This window comes from Anthonomus grandis, chromosome 1, assembly GCF_022605725.1.
Source record: "Anthonomus grandis grandis chromosome 1, icAntGran1.3, whole genome shotgun sequence".
Classification (NCBI taxonomy): Eukaryota; Metazoa; Arthropoda; class Insecta; order Coleoptera; family Curculionidae; genus Anthonomus; species Anthonomus grandis.
Genome location: NC_065546.1, coordinates 26,659,664 through 26,686,924, shown reverse-complemented (window position 1 = coordinate 26,686,924; position 27,261 = coordinate 26,659,664). Strand labels below are relative to the sequence as shown.

Sequence of the window (27,261 nt, the reverse complement as noted above, 5' to 3'; positions counted from 1 at the left end):
TTTACAGATCTTACTACGCTGGACAGTTTTTCAGATATTGAATCATATGACAAAATGGGTTATTACTTCTTACAAAAAATTATTGACTAACAAGTTATATTACGTAAATATCGTTTTTTAGTCTTATGAACTATTTCAATTGTTTTTTAAAGATTTACGCGAAACCTACTTATATCTTAAAATTTGTCCTACATATTTTTTGTACATTAGTTTTTAGTAAATTAAGTGCAACAGGCTTTTTATTTAAAAACTTGAATTTCTTAAACACAAAATGTAGAAAACATCATGTTTATTGTTGGAATTATAACTTGTAATAAAATTTGTTGGTAATTTTGTAAATAATTGCTTTTTATATATTTTTTTATTAATTTTTTCTCAAAAATATATTTTGGTAAGTAATTAACTATTTGTTAATAAAATTTAAGTTGTCAGAAACTCTAACATGCTTCCACCCTTAAGTATATCACTGATCACTCGACCACGTAAATGACACCAGTGTGTTTGTTGTATGTTAAAAAAAATAAAAACATAGTTGGCAGCATGTCTTATAAAAATAACCAACACGACCGCGTAGCAACGTTGTTAAAAACCTCACTCAAAGAGGCAAAGTCCAAGCAGCCTAAATGAATAATTCCCAGATTTGCCGCTTCGGCAGCACTACACGGTGAACGAAACTAAACGGCAATCGATAATCGACCGGGTACATTTTTTACGACTCGTCGCCCATCGTCAGTGGGGGGCACAACCATCGCTGGAAAAAAACTGAAGACTACCAAAAAATGGACATATCGGACGGGTACTCAACGGATAGATCAACTAAAAGTGAAGACCATAGGAGAACAACAAGCAGACAAGAGAGAGAGCGGGGTAAGACTTCGGACGACTCTTCAAAGTTCCTAAAACCCCAAACTAAATCCCGTACTGACCCCAGACTATCCAGAACACTCAAAATCACTCCAAACCCCGACCTGGGAGCTGACAAAGCGCCGCCCCAGAGCGCGGAAGTTGGGCAAAATGAGGAAAGAGTGCGTAAACTCGAGGAGAAAATTCGGGAAAGGATCTGAAAATTGAGAGTTACGCAAACGAGATACAAGAGTTAAAAGTCAAAAACTCAGATTACCGAGAGAGCAGAACTATATCATTACAAAATAAATAAGGTGATCTCATAAAACCATACTCTCAATAATCAGATCTTGGACTTGAATGGTATCGAGTTTACGATTCAAGTTCAAGATCTGATGGTGCTGGCGATGTTGACTAAAAACGAAACCCTCACCACTCAAAATTCCAAACTCAAAGAGCAACTGACGTTACAGGGGGGTCTGGATAATGTTGGTAACCAAAAAGAACAAAAGAATAATAAAGGAACCAGAGAAGAGGCGAGACTGTCTCCGCCTTCTCAAGACGAAGACGAGCTGGCCTCGGAACCGGTTTACCCTGAAGTAACAACAAATAGGGAGCCAGTCCCCTCAACATCGTCAGCGTCTGATCCTATCCAAAACTCCACTCCCAAGCTAAATATCCCACTCCAAAACTAAAAAAAAAATCCACTTTACATGCCCTTAAACAACCTTTCCTTAGCGGGAAAGGGGAGGAGCACTGATCCCATTTCAAATTTCAACAAAGTGCCTAAAGTAGTGCTAAGGGACACAAAAAACTGGGCCTCAAAATACAAAACATTTTGTGAAAGGAAAATCAGCTTAGTAAAAGTGCAGAAAGATAGACTGGGACTAGCGCTCTTCCCCAAAACTCCTAATGACCATCGTGAACTAACAGGACTTCTCAAGGAAGAGGGAATGGAATTCCATTCTTTCTTCCTTGAAGAGGACAGAAAGCTGAACGTGATACTCCGAGGACTTGACCAAAACTTCAAGCTAGAAGAGATCGAGGAAGAGCTGAGGGTGATGGGGTTTGAGCCGGAGGAACTGGGTTGGTTCAAAACCGGCCCAGGCCGACGTAGACCCACGGATGAGGTCCGTGTACCCAAAGAGCAAGAGAATGTGTTTGAGATTGATAACATTTTAAGCATCAGGGTCCGCGTCGAGCGCTTAAGGACTCAGACTATTGCAAACAGGAAGCAAATTGGGCAGTGCCATCGCTGCCAGGAATATGGTCACGTCCTGAGCAATTGCAACGCAAAGCCGCGTTGCCACAAATGCAAGGATAAACACTTTTATTCAGAATGTGTAAAGAACAGAGCAACCCCGGCTGAGTGTTGCAACTGCGGCGGTGACCACCCGGCGAGTTACTGGCGCTGCCCGAAAAATCCTAACATAAGAAACATAAACAACCAAAAAAAAAAGCTTCGCTGAGAGCTTGAGAAAGACCGACGCGGACCCTAATAACAGGAGGGCGGAGCCAAAGCAAGGCAATACATCATCACACATGAAACGCCCCGAGTTATCAACCAAAAACACAAATCTTCTAAACCTCTTAAGTTTGCCTGACGGGATCTTAGAAAAGAAACTTGACAATCTAATGGAAAAACTTGAGAAATTAAACACAAACCCGGCGATCAAACTACTGCTGGGAGTCGAGGCCTAGGTTCTCGCAGTGTCCGTTCGTTTTCTTTCTAACGTGTTCAAATCCCAATTCCCATCCTTATAAACCACATAAAAATAAACCTCACTCAAAACGCAATCCAACCGTCAAAATCCTAAAATACTACCAAAAAGCACCGTAAAGGACCGGTTACGTTTACACCTCCGCCCGACCTTTTCTCACTAGCCAAAGCTTCCGTAGTCTGAGGGGGCGTGGTCTGCCCCGCAGGCTCGCGTCCAATAACATCACATCCAGACCTCATAAATAAAAGCAACCAAACCTTAACCTGACCAGTCGGTTTCTATTCTCCGAGAGAGTCAAAAGTCCAAGCACCTAGATGCGACCTAGAATTATAAAAAGAAGGCGCCTAATCTCGACAAAGGATCTATTCAAAAGATCGTCAAGAGCAGTACAAGCTAGCCCAGAAGTACAGTGTGAAAACAACAACACGGGTACATTTTTTAATACAGGATTGCGAACCTTTTCAAATATTTAATCAACGGTATTACTCTGAGAGAACATAAATCATATAGCGAAAATAAAATTTAGAGTATACTAGCAGATAGTAAACTATAAAATTAATAAAAATTTTAAATTAAAGGTGAAAGGCTTATATGTTCAAAGATCAACATGGGGACTGTAAACTTATTTGTCGACGACACGCTTTGGTATATCGTATGCACCAGACGATATAGGTTCTTCCTGTTTTAATACGTGCATATTGTGTCAGCATCCTTTTTTAAACGTATTTGTTTAATTGATTGTTTACCAATAGTCATACCGGGTTTTCATTAGTATATCAAGAAGCTTTCTTAAACGCAACTAATAGATCTAATTCGATCCTATTTTCCATAACCTTCTGTTAATAATAATAGAGGCAGAGGAAGTAGAGTTACCATTGAATGGGCAGTTTTAGTATGTCAAGATTTTATACTACAGATTGTTACCAAAGAAGCATTGGACAAGATTTTAAATTTCGAATTAGGGAAACTACTGCAACTCGTTGGATCCATAAAATAACTGAAATAATTATTGCCTAACCTTGCTAACCGATTCATTAATTTTCCAAATATAAGAGATGAGAGACAAATTAATAAGTTAACATTTATGGAGAGATTTAATTTCCCTGGTGTTATAGGTCTTATTGATTACGCCCATGTTGCCATATTAAAATCAAAAGTGGATGAACACAATAAGTTTTTGTGATTTTCCATGAATTAAATTATTATTTCCCATAACCATAGTGGTGGTTTTAAAATATTTTTTTTCTTTTAAAGAAATAATATAGGCATATTATTATATTAAAATAAAAAACATGGAGGCGAAAAAAATTAACAAATTAAATGAAAATTCTTAGTGTTTATCACGAGAAAAGACAATTGACGTTTCCATTTATCAAATATTAGGGAAATAACAAATATATACCAAGAAACCTAAATCAATCAAATAAAACGAGTTTAGCCGACGATTGAAATTTAGAAGCACCCTTCTCGTCACGAGATCGAGTCGTGATTTTAGAATCCCAGCCCTGATGAGGAATGCAATGATGTCGAAACATAGACAATGCAATAAAGGTTTTCACACATCTTAGGCCTATTTATTTTCTTACTTTGATTGCATCCCCAAAATTCAAAATTTTACTATACAGCGTGTACCAATGAAAACTTTCCACCCCAGTTTTTTTACGTACTTTATTAGACAAAAAAAAGTTTTTAATTCGACGGGAGCATATAAACTTATAATTCGTAACGCTCTAACTTCAGCCCCTACTCGGGGGTGGGTATCAGCCCTAATAACTTAAATAGGAATACGGGTCGAATAGCACCTTATTTTAAAGGTCTCTATTCTAATTCTATCCCCCCGAGCTTAAAACGTCTGCTAGTTTTTCGCAATGTGACAGCTTGTAATAATTTTCCTGTGATGAGTATCGTATAAAACACCAGTCTTAAAGATATTTCTGTTCAAAAATTTAAACAGCTTGCATATGTTAATTTTTACTACCAAAGAAACAAAATAATTTAATGTTTTTAATCCACCAAGTGCATCCCCTACGCGGGGATTACTGTCAACCCTGAAATGTTAAATGAGGATGAGGGTCTAAATGCATCTTATTTTAAAGATCTTTTTATTCTAATTTTTCTAAGCTTTAAAAGGCTGTTTTTAATTCTCGTAGTTTGACAGCTTGTCAAAAGGGTTTTTTTTTTTTAAATATATAAAATGATAATATTGTATTAACATAACAATGGAAATTGATGTTCTTAAATTTAATTTTGGTTTAAATCTCGGTAAGACATTTCAATGTTATCGTATAAACTTTGCTTTAGCCGTAGTACATCATTTATTAATCCTGTCAATAAAGTCTTTATAAAGAATGTCGCAGCGAAACCAAAAAAACTTAGAAGTAATTTCAGTAGTATTTAGTGCGATTTAGGCATATCTAAATCACACTATTATACTTATGTCAGACAATTAGTAAATAAGTAATAGTAATGAACCAGAAGTACAATCCGATTCAAGTGTAATACCAATCAAGTGCAAACACAATCCAAATTGCTCTACTAGGGCACATTAATATGCATAAAAACTTAAGTATCAGGCAGTTATCTGAATTTTCCGGAAATCATCTGAATTTCCCAAAAAAGTGTAAGATAAGAGTATATGAGTGTAAGATATGAGTAAAAAATGTGTTGGAAATCCACTTTTTCTGTACATAATATTTATTTTTCAGATGAGTACTATTTTTTTACATGGTATGGTTAATAGACATCATTGTAGATATTGGAGCGATTCAAATGCGCATTTGTATAGAGAAGCCGACACTCAATATTCAGCAAAAACTGATATCTGAGCTGGTATCTTGGGCAAAAAATTAATCGGGTAATTTTTTTACCAGGCCGCCTGACTGGAGAAATGTATTTCGCTCTGCCCCAAGAAAATATTGTTGCAAGAATGCGAGCGATAATCGCCGAAGATGACAATTTGGCCAAACAAAATGGTTTTTTTTTCAACAAAACAGTGCTCCACATCATTACGCAGCACCTGTTTAACGATTTTTAAATGACATCAGGGACCATTCGATTGAACGTAGGAATCCTATCGAACGGCCTGCGAGATCTCCAGATCCTTCCCGTGGCGATTTTTTTCTTTGAGGTCACTTAAAATCAGTTAGATGTCAGTCAGATTTGCAAGAGCATTTCCTTTTATCACTGTACGAATGTTAATGGGAGCCACTTTGAACATATTATTATGTTCATTATGTAATAAGTTTAATGTTATTAAACATAATAGTAGTTCAGCTTTTAATTTTTGTAACAATGATAGTTAGGTTTATTCTTAAATGCTTATCATATAGTTAAGTCAATTTGTATTATGTTCATTATTCATACTTTAAAATTAATTTTGACAAGCTGGGCCATTGCAAAAAATAACAGCAGACTTTTTAAACTTGAGGAACAGAATTAAAATAGTTTAGTAGTAGAAATTAAAGACCTTTCAAATAAGGTGGTACTCGATCCCCATACTCATTTAAGATTTTGGGGTTGGGTTGGGAGGATGGTGATCAAGTTGGAGCGTTGAAAATTATAAATTTATTGTTCCCTCTCTAATCAAAAATTGTAGAATAAGAGTGTTTTTTTTTTATCTTATAAAATATTAAAAACAACTGGGGTGAAAACGTTTAATTGGTCCACGTTGTAAATATACAGGGTCTATACAGTGTCCCGGTATATGTGGGAAATCTCTCAGATTCAGGTAGAATAGTAGATACAGGACAATACAGGATTCATATGTGATAGAGCAGAACCGATGTCATTCACATATATCAGAAAAAGCGGTCCCAATATAAACTCCTGCGGAACCCCATATGCCACCGTCCTCACCTCCGAGACCTCGCCTGAAAACAAGTGGCCTGCTTCCTTTCACAAAGATAATTGTTAAGCAATCGGCAGCTATTGACCAACAGCTATAGAACTTAATTTTTTTAAAGTTCTTTTTAAGCAGGATCTCGCGAAAAACTCAGTCGAAGGCCTTGGAGACAAATGGTCGCACTCACGTGCTCACCTCTTTCAAGGCCCCCGAGTATGCAACAAACCACTTGACTCAAAATAATCTCCCAGCTGTTTCACTAGAATTGACTAAAATATTTTTGAAAATTTAGGTTTAAGCGATATTGGTCTATAATTTTATTGTTTGGTAGGTTTGCGTCACCGCTGTTAAGGATAGGTAGACAGTTCTGCTTAGTTTAAAATAGTTTAGGTTTTATTACGATTAGTGCATTTATTATTTATTTAAAGACTTTATTAGAATAGTAGTATGCGTAGCTGTAATAGCTGTATACAGCGAGGACGCGCAAGTTGGCACAAATTCCTTTAAAATTCAGGGGTGTGTTCGAAAAAAAAATGCTCGTACACTTTGAATTTTATTGAGCGATTTTTTTAATGATGAATTCATGTATACAGGGTGAACTAAAAATGAGCTACGACTATGAACTTAATTTTTTTAAATAGAAACACCCATTTTTTATTTTATTTTCTAATTCTGTATAAAATTTTAAGTATATTGTGTATACCACCATGTCCTATACCTAACTTTAACATTTAATAAGAAATTTACGATTAAATTTTGTATAAATAACCATGAATTTTTGGAACAGTTTATAAACAAAACAAAACAAAAAAATTAAAATAAATGTTCAAATTATTGACCATTCAGTTCCTGACAGTATCGATATTCAAATTCTTGTGATATTTTACTTATTGTTTGAGGCCGGATTTGTTGTATTTTGGATCTAATTCTAATTTTTAATTCTTCTAAACTTTCAGGTTTATCAAAATAAACTTTAGATTTTAGATAACACCATGGATAAAAATCCAATGGGGTTAAATCTGGCGACCTTGCTGGCCATTCAATAAAATTTCCCCTTCCAATCCATCTATTTGGGAATATATTGGTAAGGTAATCTCGTACTGTTCGCAAATAGTATGGGAGGGCGCCATCCTGTTGGAGACATATCGAATCTGCTAGTATAAATGGGTTTTCACCATTTGGATAAAGTGCAATTAAACTAGGTACTATCTGATTTTGAAGCAACTCTAAATATTTTTCAGAGGTAAGTGCGCCCTCAATAAAATAGGGACACACAGTTGACGTGCGAACAATTCCTGCCCATATGTTTAACTTCCTGGGAAATTGTGTGTGGCTTTCCATACTCCAGTGTGGAATTTATGGAGCCCAATAACGAAAATTTTGCCTATTTACAAAACTATAAAAAAAAACTTGCTTCGTCGGAAAAAACAATCTTATGGAAATTGATAGTTTACTCAACATATGCAAAAAATTAGGTGCATTATAACATCCATTAGATGCATTTTCTCAACGCAAAAATTCCGTTTTACTGGTTTTGTTATGTCGGCACAATTAAAAAAATTGTGTAAAATTTAATCGAAAAAAAATTATTTTAAAATTGATATAAGACGTTTAATTCTTAAAAAGCAAAAAGACAACGTTGTTGTGGTCGAAATTTGAAAATCTTTTTAGGGATGATAACTCAATATCTCTACTAACTTATTAGATATACAGTTTGAGAAAGCCGACGAATTTTAAAAAACTATAATTGAGACCAAATTCGGTATATTCGACAATTGGAGGGTAGAAAAACACCGTTGCTAGGTGTGAAAAAATAAGATTTTTTGAGGGATAATACTACAATGTCTGTAGATATTTACTATATATGCCTGTTGAAAAAGCCGACGTATTTTAAAAAACTAGAATTTTTTAACTATGATAACAGAAGAGTGCAAACTTGGTATGTTCGACAATTGGAGAGTAAAAAACCACCGTTGCTAGGGGTGGAAAAATATAATTTTTTAAGGGACGATACTACAATGTCTGTAGATACTTACTGTATACGTCTTTTGAAAAAGCCGACGTATTTTAAAAAACTATAATTTTTTTACTATGATTAAAGAAGAGTCCAAACTTGGTATGTTCGACAATTGGAGAGTAAAAAAACACCGTTGCTAGGGGTGGAGAAATATAATTTTGTAAGTAATGATACTACAATGTCTGTAGAACTTACTGTAAATATATGTCTTTTGAAAAAGCCGACGTATTTTAAAAAACTATAATTTTTAACTATGTTAGAAGAAAAGACCAAATTCGGTATATTCGACAATTGGAGGGTAAAAAAAAACCGTTGCTATGGGTAAAAAAATATAATTTTTTAAGGGACGATACTACAATGTCTGTAGATACTTACTAAATATGCCTTTTAAAAAAGCCGACGTATTTTAAAAAACTATAATTTTTTTACTATGTTAGAAGAAAAGACCAAATTTGGAATGTTCGACAATTGGAGGATAAAAACACACCGTTGCTAGAGGTGAAAAATTAAGATTTTTTAAGGAATGATACCAGAATGTCTGTAGATACCAGGATTTTATGTTCGAAGCTTAAAAGCTGTAAAGAGTCATAGATTCGCCTATAAAGATTAAATGTTAATTGAACAAATGGCGATAATTTTTGTAAACACGGTAACCATTTAGCTTAATAAAGAAAAATTTTTAAAAAGAATTTCAGTATTGTAAAGTAACTCTCTTATTATCCTTTTATATAGATGATATATTAACTTTTATATAGATGATATTGAGTATATTTTCGTCTTTTGGTAAGTTGCACAAAAGGTTAAAATAAATGAGTCAAATTTAAAAACACCAACAGGCTCTAGCACAAAGTCTCTCATTATGTTTGTCTATTATGTCGTGAATAGTATTGATCTTATTTTTGAAGATATTCCACCAGCAGCAAATGGGCAAACTTATTTCATTAGACTACCTACAGTCCAGAATACCTTGACATAATTTAATAAACTTTCTATGACTAAAATGAAGGAAATACTTAAAAATCTAAAAAACGTCGGTAGTGGGGAGAGTAGCATTTCTAAGCAGGTTCTTTGCGATGTTGCGTATGTTGTAGGTGAGCGTCTTTTAGACATTATCAATACATCCTTAAGCACTGAGATTTTTCCGCAAGCCTGAAAACGTTCTACTGTTGTTCCTGTTTCAAAAGTGCAAAAGACTAAATTTGTAATAAATTTCGGCCAATTAACACCATACCTATTTATGAGAAGTTCCTTAAAGTATGTGTTAAGGAACAGCTACTCGAACATTATAATATAAATAAAATAGTTTTACCTAACCAATCGGGGTTCCGTGAGAATGATTCATGTGAGTCTGTCATTATTAATATAGTTGATAATTTTCTCCGGCCCTTGACTCTGATAATCTAGTACTTGCTGTGTTTTTGGATTTTAAGAGAGGGTTTGGAACCGTGAGTAGAGAAATTTTAATTAGGAAATTAGAACGGTTAGGCCTTGAACATAATGTTTTGAAGTGGTTTCAATCTTATCTACGTGGTGGAGTTCAGCGAGTCATGTATAAAAATAGTTCATTTGAAAGTGTTAATGTAAAGCATGGTGTACCGCAGGGAACGGTCTTGAGCCTCTTGCTATTTTTATTGTATATTAACGATATAGTGGAGGTAGTGCGGGGGTGTAATGTGGTGTTGTTTGCGGACGATACAATGTTATATGTGATAGGTAAAGACATTCATCATCTGCAACAGGTCATGAACATTGAACTCATAACTTATTCATCTGGCTTTGTAGAAATAAACTAAGTTTAAATGCAGGTAAATCCAAGTTTTGTATATTTGGCAAGAGATCTAGATTAGGTTCTATAGACAGGGGCAATGTACAGATTTTTGTGAATGGAGAAAGTATTTTATATGATAAAAGAATTCAATATTTAGGAAAAATGTTCCATGCCAATTTGAATTTCCATACTCATGCAGATTATGTAACGAGAAAATTTTCAAAAAAAGTTGGATTTATGACAAGAGTTGGAAAAAAAATTGTCAATATACATCAATTTAAAATTTTACAACGCCATTGTTCTTCCTCATTTACGGTTCTGTTTAACATTATTATTTAACTTGCCATAGTGTAGAATTGACCAACTGGAATGAATTTAAAATAGAGCTATGCTGACTCTAAATTGTAATCGTTACACGCCTATTGTCTCTATGTTGGGTGTCCTAGATATGTTATCTGTACATCAAAGAATTATGTATAACGTCTATTTGTTTATTTTTAAATTAAAACGTCAGATGCTCCCCGATTATATTTGTAAACTTTGTTGACTGGGCATTTCTGGGCCAACCTCGATACTGGTTACAGCTTCTTGGAACTACCGAAGCGTTTCTAAGTGTTACACGGGTGGGCCAATGTGTCTGGTCAGCAAGGTCAACCAAGTTCCAAATGTGTGTCATCGGCTGCTTGCAACCGAACTAACTCGATCAACCTGAGTCGACATTATTTTTATTATTATAAGGCAAGGCAACATCAACATCAACATAACTGTGCTTGTAATAACTAGGGCAAGGAAATAATGTTTAGTTTTAATTTATGGTCTACCTCTGACAGGATATTTCTGGAACTAGGATCCTGTTTCTGGATTACCGAGACCATCGATGGACAAACCGGAGTGTCCTGGTAGAGTTATGGCCAACTTATACTTTTACTTGATTTTTCATTTATGTCTTTATTGAATCTAGCTTTTTTGCTAAATAAAGATATTATTTATTTATTTATCTATCATTATAGGAGTCATCTTTGACAAAGACATTAACTTTAACCTGCACTTGGATAATATATGTATATGCTAATCATTTACAATTATTGAATTCATAAAAAAGATTTGAAGACTTATAAAAAGGACTTTGAACGGGAAAATTTGGTCTCAAACCATGCTCAAAATAATTTTAAATTATATTATCAAAGTAGAAAATGGTTTTAATTAACAAAAAGACCAAGTATTACATACTATTTTTATAGGTTTTAATAATTTTTCGAATTGCATCGTTTTAAACAACCACGAAATTGTACTTGAAGTTAACACAAAGTTTTTGAAAGTGTTTAAAAATTAAATGCAAATTGAGCTGAAATGTATTTCAGTGAAATTTGGTTAAGCAAGTTAAATTTCATCATATAATACTAGTAAAGTATAATAACTATTGCACCTACATAACTGTGTAAGACTGCTACTCCCCTTATATACTTAATAACTAAATTTGGTATTGCAATATAAGGAAGAGCATCAAAAAAAGGATATTCATAGTCCTAAACTAGTATAAACTTAAATCTATAATGATACCGTGCGATATACTTTATTTAATTTAAGTTTAATAAGTTTTAAATACAATAATTTATTTGAGGTAAATTAGATTTTTTTTATACACCTAGGAGCTGAGGTTTAATCTATTAATCTCTGAGCTCGTTTCTTCTTTTCAATATCCTACCTAACTTAGTAATGTATATTGAATAATAGTAATGAATATTGAAATTAAAAAACGATAAAAACAACGAGAAGACCTACTTTTTAAAAAATACCTAATTTGAACCAACGTTTTGGTAGTTATATCTACTACCGTTATCAAGATAATTAAAATAAAATTAAATTAAATTTAATTAAAAATATGAACAAAATATTCTTATCTTTCAAATTTTTCTGCTATATAATACTTCCTTGAAAACTCCTTCCTAATTCGACAATACTTTAGATACTTTTTTATATAATTTTACGGTTTATTAATAGTTTGACAAACTGTTTTGAAAGACAACAATTACAACAACAAATTCAAAGGTTACTTTTTTAAAATTAAAGGGGTGTGATCTTAATGTAATTTAATGATAGAAAATATATGATTATCAAATATTTTAAACTATTAATTAAATTTGAGAATTCCCTATTCTACCTCTCTTTTGAGCAAAGGAATCCATGTATAATTAAAATCAACCGAACAAGTAGCTAATTATTTATCCTCATTTAACATTATAAATGCACTTTCCTTTAGTTTACGTAATTTTGAAAATGGTTCCTTTGCTAAAATTGAGGAAGCATTTCAGTTTATTCTATGGTTACTGTCGAATGCATGTTGTGTAATTTTGAATTTTTAAAAATCATTGTTTTTTAATGTAAGATTTATGTTCATTAATTCTTTTTGGTAATGGTCTACAGGTTTTACCACTTTTACCTATGTAAAATTTACCACAAGTACAAGAAATTTTATATATTACATATTTGTTAAATTCATTTTCATTAAAAGGTTTACTTTTTGTTAATAAATATCGTAATGCATTTTGTGATTTAATAATAGTTCTGATATTAATTTTTTTAGCAATTCTTTTTATCTAATTGGAAAGACCTAGAATAAATGGTAAAATAAGATTTATCGTAATAATTGGTTGACTTAATTTTATACGTGGATTATCAAACTCTCTAAATATTGATTATCACAAATAATGTTTGCACGATCATATAAACTTTTTACCACTCCTCTTTTTACCATTATTGGATGATTAGAATTAAAATTAAGATATCTATTAGTATGAGTTGGTTTACGGTAAATTCTAGTTTCAAAATTGTGTAAATCTTTTTTAATTAAAACATCAAGAAAAGGAAGCTGACCATCAGCCTCCCTTTCAAGAGAAAATTTTATAGTAGATTCTTTGGAGTTAATGTTTTTTAAAAAATTTATAATATCTATTTCGTTATGGTGATATATTAAAAAAATATCATCAATATATCGCCACCATATTTTAGGTTTTTTATCAAATGTATTAATAATTTCAAATTCAAAATTTTCCATAAATATATTATTTAAAATTGGTGAAAGAGTATTTTATACATTATTGTATTGGAAATAAGTAGTTTTTACACAATAGGTTAAAAGTTCTAAAATTGAACTAACGCTTAGTTGTACGTTCTGCTAAATTTTTCCTCTAAATTATTATTATTTTCTAATTTATTTTTAACAATATTCAAAGTTTTTCTAAACACTGTTGAAAATTTTTAATGTAAGAAAGAATTTTTAATGTTTGTAGTTAAGGTATTTAAAAGATATCTTGCAATAGGTGAATGTATGCTACTAACTATAGGTCTTAAAGGAACTTATTTTTATGTATTTTTGGTAAACCATAAAAAACACCACATTTTTTTACTATTATGTGGAGTTAATTTAAATCTATCAATATCAGAATGTTGGTTTTGATGTTTTTTAAGTAAATTATAAATTTGTCTTTCAATTTTTTCTGTAATAACTTTAGATAATATAGAATAATTACCATCATTAATTAATAAATTTAATTTAGTTTCATTTATTTCAAGTGTTAATATTTAAAAGTACAGTAGCATTACCTTTATCGGCTGGAGGTATTTTAGTAGTGTTATTGGATTAATTTTAAATAATGTCTTTAAAGCTTTTAATTATAATGAGTTTAAATTTTGTTTTTGATTTGTTTAAAAATTTGATTTGGTTTTTCAATTTCTATCTTTATCCTAATTCTAAATTCATCTTGTTGGTACGTCTTTCGTTGAGTTTTCTTTAGGTGAAATGATATTTAATTTAGGCAGAATTTTTAGAGTAATTGAGACCTTTAGAAAGAAAAAGTTTTTCTGTATCAGATTAAACTCTATCTGACAAATTAATAACAGTCAGTTTTATTTATAAAATCATTATTATTTGTGTTTAAGAGTTCTGGATATATATTTTCCTTATAAAGTAGATTTATTTTATTTATTTGAATTTGTTTTTTAAAATTATTTAAATAACTCTTATTTATACAGAAGCATAAGAAGAACAAGAACATCATCTTGATTAACTAAATTAAATAAGTAATTTTTTAATTTTTGTATTTCATTATTTAAATTGATTCAATTATATCTATGAAATTGAATTCTTTCTCTTAATAACGCTTTTTGCTCTCTCTAAGATTTTATGTGTTTTATTATTTTTGTATGATGTATGTAATTCTAAACATTTTGGTATTAAATCATTTATTTTGCATTTATATAAAAATGTTATACTATTTTATTCTTATACTTGTTTTTATTATAAACTTTACACATTTATAATAAAAACGGCAGGTATCACTACCCTAAAAACTTGTAGTCGACTATAAGTGTCATATAGGAAATTAACAGTTTAACCAACCAATAAGAAAATAAGTACATACATGCAACTTTACTAAAATCCAACCACCTTGCCAATTGAGGTTAGTAATAGTAATGGCATAAAATGTGTCTAAATATATATAAATAAGTGGTAATAATAATTGAAATACCAATATTGACCATATTATAAGAAATAGGGTTTTCTTAATTAAATTCAAACAGGTTTATTTGAGATCTAGATGCATATTACCATCTTTTTTACAAATATAGTTATCAGGAATATAACGTTTCAAAGAATATTACGATAATAAACTATTTTGAATTATGAAAAAATGTTCAAAACACACTTTTAAGAACTTTTAATAACAAGGTCTTAGCCCCAAACTTAAAAAAAACTAACTAAAATAGAAGAAAAAAATTTGAAATAGACTAAAAAGGAAAAACCAAAACTCTTCACCTTATAAATAAAAACAATTACTGAAAGGCAATTTTATTATAAAAATTACAGATTCAATAAGAAAGCAACTTGAAAACATAATAAAAGTAAACTTTTAATTCAGGATGATTTAAATATTTTCCAATATGTATCATTTGGGAGTACAAATGTCAGCCACCATTCTGAAACTTCCGTTTAAGTCAACTTAAATTATTAGTCGCAAATACCATACAGTATATCTAAATAAAATATATTATCCATTGGCCCAAGGGCTCAATCCTTAGGCCAATCTTTTTTTCAATTTATGTATTAAACATAGCAAAAATATTCATATTATCTAAGCAGCACTATTATGCTGATGATACTCAAATATATATCTTATTTGAACGGGGTGAAAGTTCCCAAGCAGTGGCTGCCATTAATTATGACCGTACTAATATTTACGAGTTTTCTAAAAATCATTGCTTACAATTAAATTTTATGACTTATTTTATATTTTATGAATAAATTTTTTACAGTATTATAGAGACTTAATTCATATCAATAACGAGCCTATAAAACACGTCGAGCACTGTAAGAGCTTGGCTTAGATTCTGGATAGTGGCCTGCGATTCACGCAGCACGTAAATTGATGTATTCAAAAAGGATTTTTAAACCTTAAAAATATTTATCCACATTGTTACGTTTTAAATAGAAAAACAAAACTTCTACTGTGTGATTCGCTGATCTTTTCGATGCAGTGTATGGTCCATGCTTGAGAACTTAAGAGAGTAGAATTCAGATCCAGGTGGTTGACTATGCACAATAGAAAGATTTTTCACGCATGTTCAATGCTTTTTAAAATAATTAATTTAAGATCTCCACCTTACTTATATAATAAAATAAAATTTCGCACAGATGTTCACAATATTAATACCCGGTATAAAGGAAGGTTAACACTCCGCTTCACTCAACGGAAACTTATAAAAGATCATTTTCTTATCAAATTTTAAAAATTATAAATAGCTGCCAAACTAATATCGAAAGCAATTTTAGCTTATACTCTTTTAAAAAATACATTTCTAAGAAATTACTGCAGGAACAATAAAGTATAATTTAGTGGGTGTTTCTTTTTTTTACTTTTTTTTCTCTATTCCGATGATGATAACAAAAACAATTGATGCAACAGACTTTATTATAATGTACATATATATAACAGACTGTATCTTTTGTTTGTGGGGTTGAATTTGTTTCTTTTTCCTTATGTAAGCGTATATGCTGTCAGAATTTCTTCTTTTTTGCTGGTTGATGTACTCTTTTATAATTCATAGCGTTTATATTATTCCTATTTTGATATGTTCTTAGTATAGTATAGATAATTAGGTTAGATGGAAGAACAGGCATTTACATATTTGAATCTGTGTGCTGAATCTCGCCTTTAAACTATCATTATTATTATTATTTAATTATATAGTAATAACCGATACCAACAGCATTCCTTTAATGAATAATAATATACAACCTAAGATTGCTAAGATTGATAGAGATTACTTTTCTATATATAGGTTTCTTTATTTAAAATATATTTCTAAGAAATTTTACGGAATATGCAGAACACAAGTAAATCCTAATTTAATTTCATGTTACTTATTGAATGCGACAAGGATTATATAGATATTATTCCAAAACAATAGTTCCATGTTCCTGGGATGTTATTAAGAAGAGATCGATGATACGTTAATCGAAATTTAACAGGTAAAATATATTTAGAGTTATTGGAAACTACTATTAATCCAGCTTAATTTATTACTATTGAGGAAGATACTTCGCTATCCCCCAAAATCCAGTTTTACAGTGAGGTGCATCAACCCGCATCCTTTATTATTGATTGAAAAAAGAGGTCACTTGATCTGTTAATCTAGAAAACTCTTGGGTGTTTTAAGTAAATAAATAAAAAATAAACATTTTTCTGTTAAAATAAAAAGCCGTTTCATTAAACAATCTTAAAGTTGAAACTTGCCGGGTATTAGAATGAGGATGAAGAGATCTTGGTGTGTGAAAAGGTGTGTGTGTTTGTGAATGTTAACGATATTATCAATATATTTTCACGTGGTATTACTAAAGATCATGTAGATACTGAAGAAGGTTATTCCCTGCTCATTTGTATGACCTGGAGTTTGTATTAATGTGTCCTAAACGACTTTAATTTAAGGATACATAGTGTTAACTTTTGTTTGTATTTTCCAAATTATGTTCAAAACATTGTCAATACTTAAATTAAAATATGCTGGTTCGTTTAGTACTGACCTGATATTTAATATTACCCTGTATATTTCCGTTTCTATTTGACCTAATTTTTATATTAGGTTTATAATTTTTTTTTCCTATTGATTAGCAGGTTTAAAGACTAGATCCTAGGAAAAATAAGACAATTTGACAAACTACTTAAATAATTAAAATATATGGGAAAATAAGATAGATACCTGGCATTGTGGATACTGAACATCCGCAGTTCTTTTGACTTTCCAACCCAACAGCGGCGGGATACAAATTAAACCGGATAATATCCATACAGCTCCAATCATAACAATGGCTCTCATAGGAGTTCTTTTTTTGAGATATTCTACAGCTTGAGTTATACTCCAGTATCTATCCAATGATATTAGGCACAAATTCATAATCGAAGCAGTGCTTAATAAAACATCCATTGCGGAATGTATATCACACCACCAAGAGCCAAAAATCCAATAACCCATAAGTTCATTAGCAAGCGAAAAAGGCATTATTACTAAACCTAAAAAAAAGTCTGATACTGCGAGAGAGGCGATAAACCAGTTTTGAATATTTTTCAATGCCTTCTCTGTCGCTATCGCTATAATAACTAGCATATTTCCAACGACGACAACTATCATAAGAAAGGTTACAACTATGGAGGCTATTATTATTTGAGGAAGAGTATAACCACTTGGATAATGAGGCACGGCCACGGTGGCATTAGTTATATTATCTGTTAGGTTCTCCATTAAAATTAACACATCTTCAACGGCAATAGCCGTCCGAGCAGTCAAATTATATAATGCCATTTTTAAACCTACTAAATGATTGGTCCCTTGTAACACTATATGCAATACCCGCAAAAGAACCGAAGCTTGTGCCGCCACTTTTGGCGGATTAAATTGATAACTACACCATATAAAGTTACCAATTTACTTTACAGATTTGAAAAAACAAATTATATATTTGGTGTGTATTGTCCCTAAACGCGGATCGCGCACCGTTTATCAAGGCAACGTCCTCATCGTCCTCTTCTGTCGAGCCACGGAGCTCACAGAGCATGTTCCCGCTTTTATTGACGATCGCACACTAAGGGTGCGAACGACGCCTCTCTCTCGCCGACGCTGCGTCATCAATGTGGCAGACTCGCATGCGTCCAGCCTCTAAAATCGACATTGCTAAATTTTAAGAACCTGATAAAATAGAAACCTATAAATATCTTAGAGTATCTAAATATTACTCCTTAGAACAGCCCAATCTAATGCCTAATTATAACTTGAATAAACATCCATACATATTATATGCCACCATGAATATAGTTTCCATCAACGAAAATCTATTGCCTTTCATTTGAGTGGAATAGTCCGGCCATATAAGAATTTTTATCTTGTCTATACGATGTTGCATTTATGGCGTTATTTTTAATAATTCAGGAATCTTTGGGGGAAAAAACTGTTAACAAATGTGGAAAAAATAAAATGCTAGAAATAATTGTTAAATTCCTATCTCTGCCGCAAGGAAGCGTAATTGCTATGGTCAAGAATAAAGGCGTTTTTTTTTTAAATATTACTATAAAACTCATCGGGCAAGCCACCCAGATGTTGGTATCAGCCCATCGATTAGCACTATTAGATTTGCATTGTAATAATAAAAAATATCCAAACTCCCCAGCGAGTGGGTCTCTAAGGCATTACGCTTAGATTATTGAATACACATGAATAAACATTGGCTGCTTTGGATTAAGTGCAACATCTACACAGGGGGCAGAGGGGATATTTTTTTGATAAACAATTCAATTCAATTCAATTTATTCAAAAAATATAAACATATGTACATAATAACAAAATATAATATAAATATGTTAACACTATCCCTACAATTTGTAACTGTACATGCACCTAGGTACAACGCATCTGTATTGTGCATGTTTGTGCAATTTAATCGTTATCTACTCAAATAAATTTAAGTACCTATATTTTAATTCTTTTTACTCTAAAATAAATATAATTCTTTTTTAAATAATGGAACCGTACTATAGCTATAAAAAATTGCCAAAATACATAATTCATAATTTTCCTACATAAAACATAACACAAGTTATAAAATTTGTTTTATCATACCAACACCATATATTAAAATATATTAGAAGATCCTATTCTTTTACATATATCTACTAATAATATAAAAAACAAAAACATAGTGTTTACATAGTACTTAACTGGTCTTACGTAAGAAAATAAATTTCTTTCTAGTTGGGACATTTCTTATGTTTGGGACCTAAATAAGTGACAAACCTTTGGTTTGTACTTTTGATGGAGGTATGTTCAACCTTTGGCTCGTTAACATTCTGGTCTGATAGTTATGTCTTACAATATTACTTTTTATTTTTAGAGTTAAGTATATAAAGTTGCATACCTCCATTATATACAAACATCTTGTATCACAAATCTCTGGTGAGTAGAGTAGGGAAGTCGAATATAGTCTAGGTTTCTTTAAGAGTATTTTAGCTATATAATTTTGAATTATTTAAAGTAGCTAAAAGCTACTTGTATACATTCCTCCCCATACCAAAATACCATATCTTAAGATGGACTTAACCAGAGTTTTATGAACCATTATCAAGAGTTTTTTATTTAATATCTCTTTCAAGATGTAAAATTTATAAATTAAATATCGCATTTTTTTGTTATATATTGCACATGAAGATCTCTTTTAAGATGTGAGTCAATTATTATCCCCAAATATTTTATTGACATTGTTTTAAAATTTCTCCACCTTCATTAAAAACTATTTTATGAAACTCTGGCTTGTTTGCTTTAGTAATTAAAAAGGGAACATACATTGATTTTATCATTTTAACTGTAAGTTTAAGACTATACAAATTATTTTTTATCTTTATAAAATCGAACTTTTTCTTTTACAGCGTCAAACGACTCTCCAGAAAAAGTAGTTACCGTGTCCTCTGCATAGGCAATAATTGTTCTATCCATTCCAGCATCAAACAAATTATTTACATAGATATTAAAAAGCACATATCCTATCACAGTTCCCTCCGGAACCCGATACTGCATGACAAGCGGATCACTTAATGTGTTTTCTAACCTGACACTCTGTGCATGGTCCAGTAAATAATTATTAAGGACATCCAACGCTATCCCCCTGATCCCATACTATTCCACAATTTGAAGGAGTACCGGATGGGAGACAGTGTCAAATGCCTTAACCACTTTTATTACTTATACACTTTTTGCCTTTATCAAAGAAAGCAACAACTGTGCTTGTTAGCTTGTACATAGCATCAGACGTGCTTAGACTCTGCCTAAAACCATATTGATTTGATGATAGTGTCTTATTTGAATTAAGAAACCTAATTAAATCGACTTTAAGACATTTCTTAAATACTTTTGCAATATTAGAAATCACACTTATTGGTCTATGATTTCCCTATCACCTGCCTTATATAATGGGTTTACTATACTATTTGAATTGTTCATTGTATATTGGCACATTTGGATGACGTGGACAAAGATGACCCATGAATTTTATTAAAACATTTCTTTTAATTTTTTTGTAGGAAATCTGTGAAGGCGAGCGAAAATGCCTCGCTCCACCCTAGTGGAACCAATCCAATGACCAAATCCATAATAGATTCTGGATTTGGCCACCTCTACTTGGTACTTATAGCTCGGGCAGCTGGGATCATTTGGTTGGTGGTTTACATCATAATTAGTTGCATAATTGGTATTGCTAAGTTGACAGTTCACACACCTTTTGCTAAGGATATAACAGTTTTCTCCTGTTGATCAGATGAGCACTTATAGCACAGATTACTATTCTTGCACTCACCAGTCTTGTGCTTAAATTGATGACAATTGTAGCATTTTAAAACACTAATGCCTTCAAAAATGGTATGTCTTTCCCATCCAATATAAAGTTTCTGGTTCACCATACCAAGTATATGGAATTGACGAAAAACAAAGAAAAACACAAAGTCACGGTCTCTTTGTGTGTGTGTCAACTTTGTATTTTTCTTTGTTTTTCGTTAATTTTGTATGTTGGTCTCTTAGAGAACAATGGATGAGATTTGGATAAGTATATGGAATAATCTTGGTGAAAATTCAATGAATAAAGTCTTGGTATTTTTGGTTTTAAAAATTTTAATGTATAAAACCATGAAATCATCTTCATTGGTTATAATTGGATTCTGCTTTTTAATTACTTGACCTATCTCACCACAGTCATTGCAATTTGTAATGACTCCTGGAATTTTAATTCTAGGTTTTTTAGGTTAGTCTGAATAATGTCATACTTACGACCCAAGAGGTTATTAGCTGTAGTTTTTAGAGAATAAATATCACCCTGAGTAGGACATTTAATTATAAACTTACCATTTGGCAGTTCCTTTTTACTTTTAATCCCTAATACAATTTTATCTGACTTTATTGCTTGCTCCAAATCTTTATCCGTTTTCTTGAAGTCTTGTTTATGCTTGGGTTGAATAATTACATTTGGCAAGTTAGTATTTACTCTTTTTGGTAAATTAGTTTCATCTACAACTCGGGCATATGATATGGACCCAGTATTAATCTTGCTAGAAATAACATCAATTTTTTGTTCAATTCCACTTACTCGCACCATAAGTTTCTCCATTTTTTCCATAGTCTTAACGCCGGTGATAAGTTGTTAAAGATTTTTTTTACAACCTGCACACATCTATATAATATTATCCTTAATATTTGAAAAAAATTTCTTATACTGACGTTGAGATGCACCGACACTTGCATTGTGGTACCAACATTGGTAATTTCTTAACATCCCCTTTACATTTTTTACTGATAATGTCATCAATTTCCTCTTCTTCGGACATACTAAATTGCTTCAGGAAATCTAAGGTGGTTGAGTTGTCAACGGCGTTCCGTTCACGGTATTCACGTGAATGTTTACTTGTTGCTATTGACCAAAAATTATAACTCAAATGGGCACAAAACTCACTACTTTTACTTGTCTAGGCACACAATAATTTTCTTTACTCAAGAAAGAAATAGTTAAGAATAATTTTAACATTTATTGCACCCTAAAATCACTAATTTCCTGAAAAAAATTATAAAATGTAAACAGATCAAGCTGCTGTCACAGCCGACTTTACTTAAGTTGCGAAAGGATAACCGGCACCGGCAACATGACTTTCAGATCCGTTTTCATTTCAGTTCTCATGGGTCTTAATGGGGATCGTTTGAATTCCTCTTTTAAATTTGAGTTTTTAAGTAAAATTTCGGAAAGGAAAGTGAATGAATAAGAATGAAGAAAAATAGTGATAAATTGTTATAAAGACAAACACCTTGTTTGTAAACAGAAACAGGTGCAGCCGGCACGCTTCTTTGTGGAGTGGAGTGAAGTGGATCATTGTGCTATTTATCGATTTTCAAGTTTATTTTACATATCACTTTTAAGATTTTTGTGTTGTGCTCATATCTGTGTGATTTGGGATTTTTTATGAATATCTTGTGTTCCACTAAAACTAGAAACTTATGCCTAACAGCCAAGGTTATTGCTTTATTCACATAAAAAATTTAGGTTTTGTTTTATTTAAAAACATATTTGGAGAAAATCTGGTAAGGAATACCCATAGTATTAGTAAGTATAGGTAAATCTATTAGCTTTATTTATATATAGGAATTAATTGAATTTTTTTTTTGCCTTTTGCACATGCTAAGTCCCTGCTGACCCGAATGATATTATTCGTGAAGATGATTTTACCTGATGGCACACTCACTAAGATTAGAGTTAAAGAAAGATTAGTTTGCTTAGCAGTGCCTCAAATGTTTCCAAATTTACCTGCATATTTAACAAAAACCGTGCCTCTTCTTAGAAAAAGGCCAAACGAAAGAAATAGCGAACAACAAAAACATAAAGAACTTGCCAATGAAGCCTCTGAGCAGCTTGATTTCATAACAAATTTTTAAGATCTTATGAGTAATTATTCCCAAAAAATTCTAATATTTGACTTGTGGAGTGTAAAAATTGTTGGAGATACAAAACTATATTTCTATACTTTAAACTTGAATGTTCTGATTCTCACAACTTAGAGGATGAAAAAGATAGTGACATTTGTAATCGAGTAATACTTTTAATAGATCAAATAACTTTACTTATTTTAAAGCAAAAACGTTATTGCCCATCAACTATAGTACTATAGTAATGTCTTTTATGTTATATATTATATCCCCTTGCATATATGAATTGCTTAGATATTATTTTAATGTACCCACCAAGAGGTACCTACAGTATCTTTCTTCTAGCTTTAATGTCACCAAATTCTGACTTAAATAAAACTGACGACACCACTAATTATTTAAACATTGTATCCACTTCTTTAGCACCGTCTGAGAAAGTTGTTCATTTATTAGTTGATGAAATTTATGTAACTAAAAGACTAGAGTATGGGGGAAAAAGTCTTATAACGCATTTATATAGTTATTACCGGCGCCTATACATATTTGAAACAATAAATCAATCACATAAATGAAATAATATCATTTGTAAATAAAGCAAAATTAAAATTGAACGTCCATCTCGGCAGAGCCGCGCTTTCAAAACGTAAACGGATCCACCAAAACGGATCCGAATCTCCCACGTGTGCGACGTTGTCAACTGTTATTTCGCGGCTTGAGTAAAGTCGGCTGTGCTGTATTGCCGCACATGAATGAACAAGAAAAAACACGCTTAGTATTATATGTTGAAGAAAATAAAGTGATATAATAAATTTTTATAATTAGCAGAAACTTAATTGCATTCTTTATTATAAAGCAGAAAAAAGAGTAAAATTCATTTAAAAACCAAAACTATTTCGTACTATATTTGCACTTAACACTAAAAATACTTAATATTTTTAATTTGGATTCTTTAAACCACAGAACACAAATATAGAGAAACGCGTGTTATCTAATGAACAGACAGAAATTCTATTGACAGCTTTATTAACGTTGTTGACAAAGACAGGGGCATTTTGGGTGGCGTGTGGCGGGAAATTTAAGCCTGATCTATGGCCTGGTATTTAGATTTTAAGTAATTTGCAGAATTACAAAAGTTGATGCCTTAACTGACGAGTGATGATATATATTTAAATAGAATTTTATTTTAAAAAAACAATATGCTTATTAGTTTAGAAATACCCACACTTAGAACATTGAAAGGCTAGAATTAGTAAACAACAACTTTGTTTGAGTCCAACATGTGCACAGGGGCAAGAGGGGTGTTTTGTTTACAAACATATTTGCCGATTCTCTGTTGTCAAGTGGACGCAAATTTCCAACGGAGGAAATTTTTAGCTATATTTTAACAACCATTATAACGTTAATTTAACTTATTTGTGTTGTATTTTATAGAAAAATTTAAAACAAATAATATAAATACTACAATTAACATATTTTAAGAATAAATATAATATCCTTAGGCAAAAAAAAAAACAAAATTATTAACTCTAATAACAACTTATTAATATTTAATAACAACACCGGAGCTTAAGCGCCTGAGCCATACGCGTAGTGTCATTTGTCAAACGGCTTTTTGTTTATATTCGGGATTCGTGTATTTTCTTTAATTTTTGGTTTAAAAAAAGGAAAAAGACCACATTTTAGTGTTTTTTTTAAATTGCTAGGATAGAAAAAAACTAGTGTCGTTTATACCGCATCATGATAAAAAGGCGATTCAAGCCGATCTTTTCACATGTAAGTACCGATCATAAACATAGAATAGGGGATCTTATAGATATCAACCTAATAAAAAGTTGAATGTGAACGTGTGCGTAAAATACCAAAATATTTATATTTTTAAATCTAAATATTTTTTTGAACATATTCATCTATTGATAGGCTATAAAAAATATAAAACAAGAATTTTGTCCCTGGTTTTATTACAGGATTTTATGTTTTTTTAATTTGTTTTTTTATTAGACATTAGGTAGATAGATGAAATTACTAATTTTTTATTGCCTTTAAAGAATTTTGAAATTTATTTAGATATTGATATCTATGTATAAAGTTAATTTTGCCTTTCCCTAAAATTTGGTAGATATTTTTTTTTTGTTTTACCATATTGAAATTTTTTTTTGCTTTTTGATTAAATATCAAATACTTATTATAGATTGCCTAATATATGCCCAAAGGGAACAATGGATTACATTAATGGAAATCAACACAATTAAAAAGAACATATTTTTTTGTTCAGATCACATCCTTAGAAGTGATTTCTTATAAATATAAGGAAAATAATATTATCAGTAGCCAGACTTTATTAATACAATCAGCTCTACCTCAAAGGTAATTTTTTTTAAATATATTTTTCTAGTATATATATTATAGTATATAATTATTCATAAAGGTTTAAATGCTTTTATTTACTACATTATGTAAGCTAAAAAAACAACCTTTTAAAACTTGTGCTTAGGCTGTGTTGTAAAATATATAGCTTCGTCAAAAAAGTATTAGTGTTACTCATATAAGCTTTATTTATACCTAATACTTATTAAATTAGGTATGTATGTAAAAATATTTTTTTACTAGGATTTCTGATGCACTGGTTAAAAACACAGCAGCCGATAATTCAGTTAATTTACCAAGTGATTCACCCTTCAAAGGTGCAGGGGTAACTTTCCTGAAGAGTGATTAGATTAATTTAATTAATATTCTTGATACACCAAATTTTATATAATTATTACAGATCTGATCATTAATCATCAACAATAACTGCTTCTGAGATTACTAGTTCTACAGTAACCGTGGGGTCTAGGTCAACAATTATAATTTCTCATCCGCCGTTTTTGTTTAACTGCTACACATTCCCTGACTCTGCCAAGGAAAAGGTAAAAATACACTTAAAATAGACTACAAGTTTTATGCCATGTATCATCCTATTCTATATATCTTATTTAAAAGTGATATAGTATTTTATTGTGTTATATTTATTTAATTAAATGCAATTAATCAAATGTATGATATTACAAAGATTCTTTATAATAACATACATTTTATTGATTAATTGGATTGTCATAATACATTTTTTTAAATTTTTTCTTTTTAATTTAGGTAATACTATATTTTTATGTATATTATTCTAGGGTAAAATCAAAATGATATCCTGAGGACCTAAGCACTGATGATTCCACCGTTTCAAAAGCTAAATCACTTGTCACCAAATTATGGAAAAAAAAATAAAGAACAAAAAATTAAAATTCGAAGATTGCAACAAACAAATTTGCGCCAAAGAAGTTGAATTACATGTCTCAAGTCATTATTAAAATACTTAAGAAATAATAACATGATTTTCGAAAAAGCCCAAAATACTACATATTTTATTTGACTTGTAAAAGTACTTGTATGTATATTACTACTAATAAACTATTTAATCTAATCTATTGTACATAGTCTTTATTCTTAGATAAGCTTTGTTTTTTAGTATAAATTAATATGATATAATAATTGGTATTAGGTATTTTATAGGTCACTGTTAAATGTCTCAAAACCATTGTACAGGCTAAATACTCAAAATAAAAATCTTAAAAGCTATAACTCCTGCAACTCCTTCACAATTGGAACATCCTTGTAGATTTAACTCTTGCCGCTGAAAAAATACTGTCCCTTTGAAAAAGTCAGCACTATAGAAGTATATATTATGTGATATAAAGTAAGTGATGCTGAGTTTTGTCCAGTATAACAATAACAATAAAATTTTGAAAAATGTTAAAAATGTGTGTCTTAAAACATGATTTATTAAGAAATCTATAATATTATAATAATAAAATATTTAATTTCCATACAAATGCTTTGACAAAAATGCTGCCTTTTATTAGGACCTTCCTCTAATAAAGTCCGTTAAAAAAACACATAAATAGCTCATAAATGGTAATATTACTTATACTCAAACTCTATAATAATTAATAAAAATTTATCAGGTAAATATTTGTTGACGACGTCACTGGTAAAGAGTGCTTGTATCGGTGGCATCAACAATGCGATCGAGCGGCGT

The 27,261-nt window shown here is 31.1% G+C and overlaps 1 protein-coding gene across 1 annotated transcript in view; it reads right to left on the bottom strand.

Moving 5' to 3' along the window:
• Window positions 1-18,279, bottom strand: part of LOC126743605 (alpha-2C adrenergic receptor) — a 243,995-nt gene extending 225,716 nt beyond the window's left edge. Inside the window, exon 1 of the mRNA XM_050450777.1 lies at window positions 17,448-18,279. Coding sequence (XP_050306734.1) covers window positions 17,448-18,047 — 600 coding nt within the window. The 5' untranslated portion in view covers window positions 18,048-18,279. The remainder of the gene's footprint in view (window positions 1-17,447) is intronic.
• Between the last annotated feature and the right edge of the window lie 8,982 nt (window positions 18,280-27,261).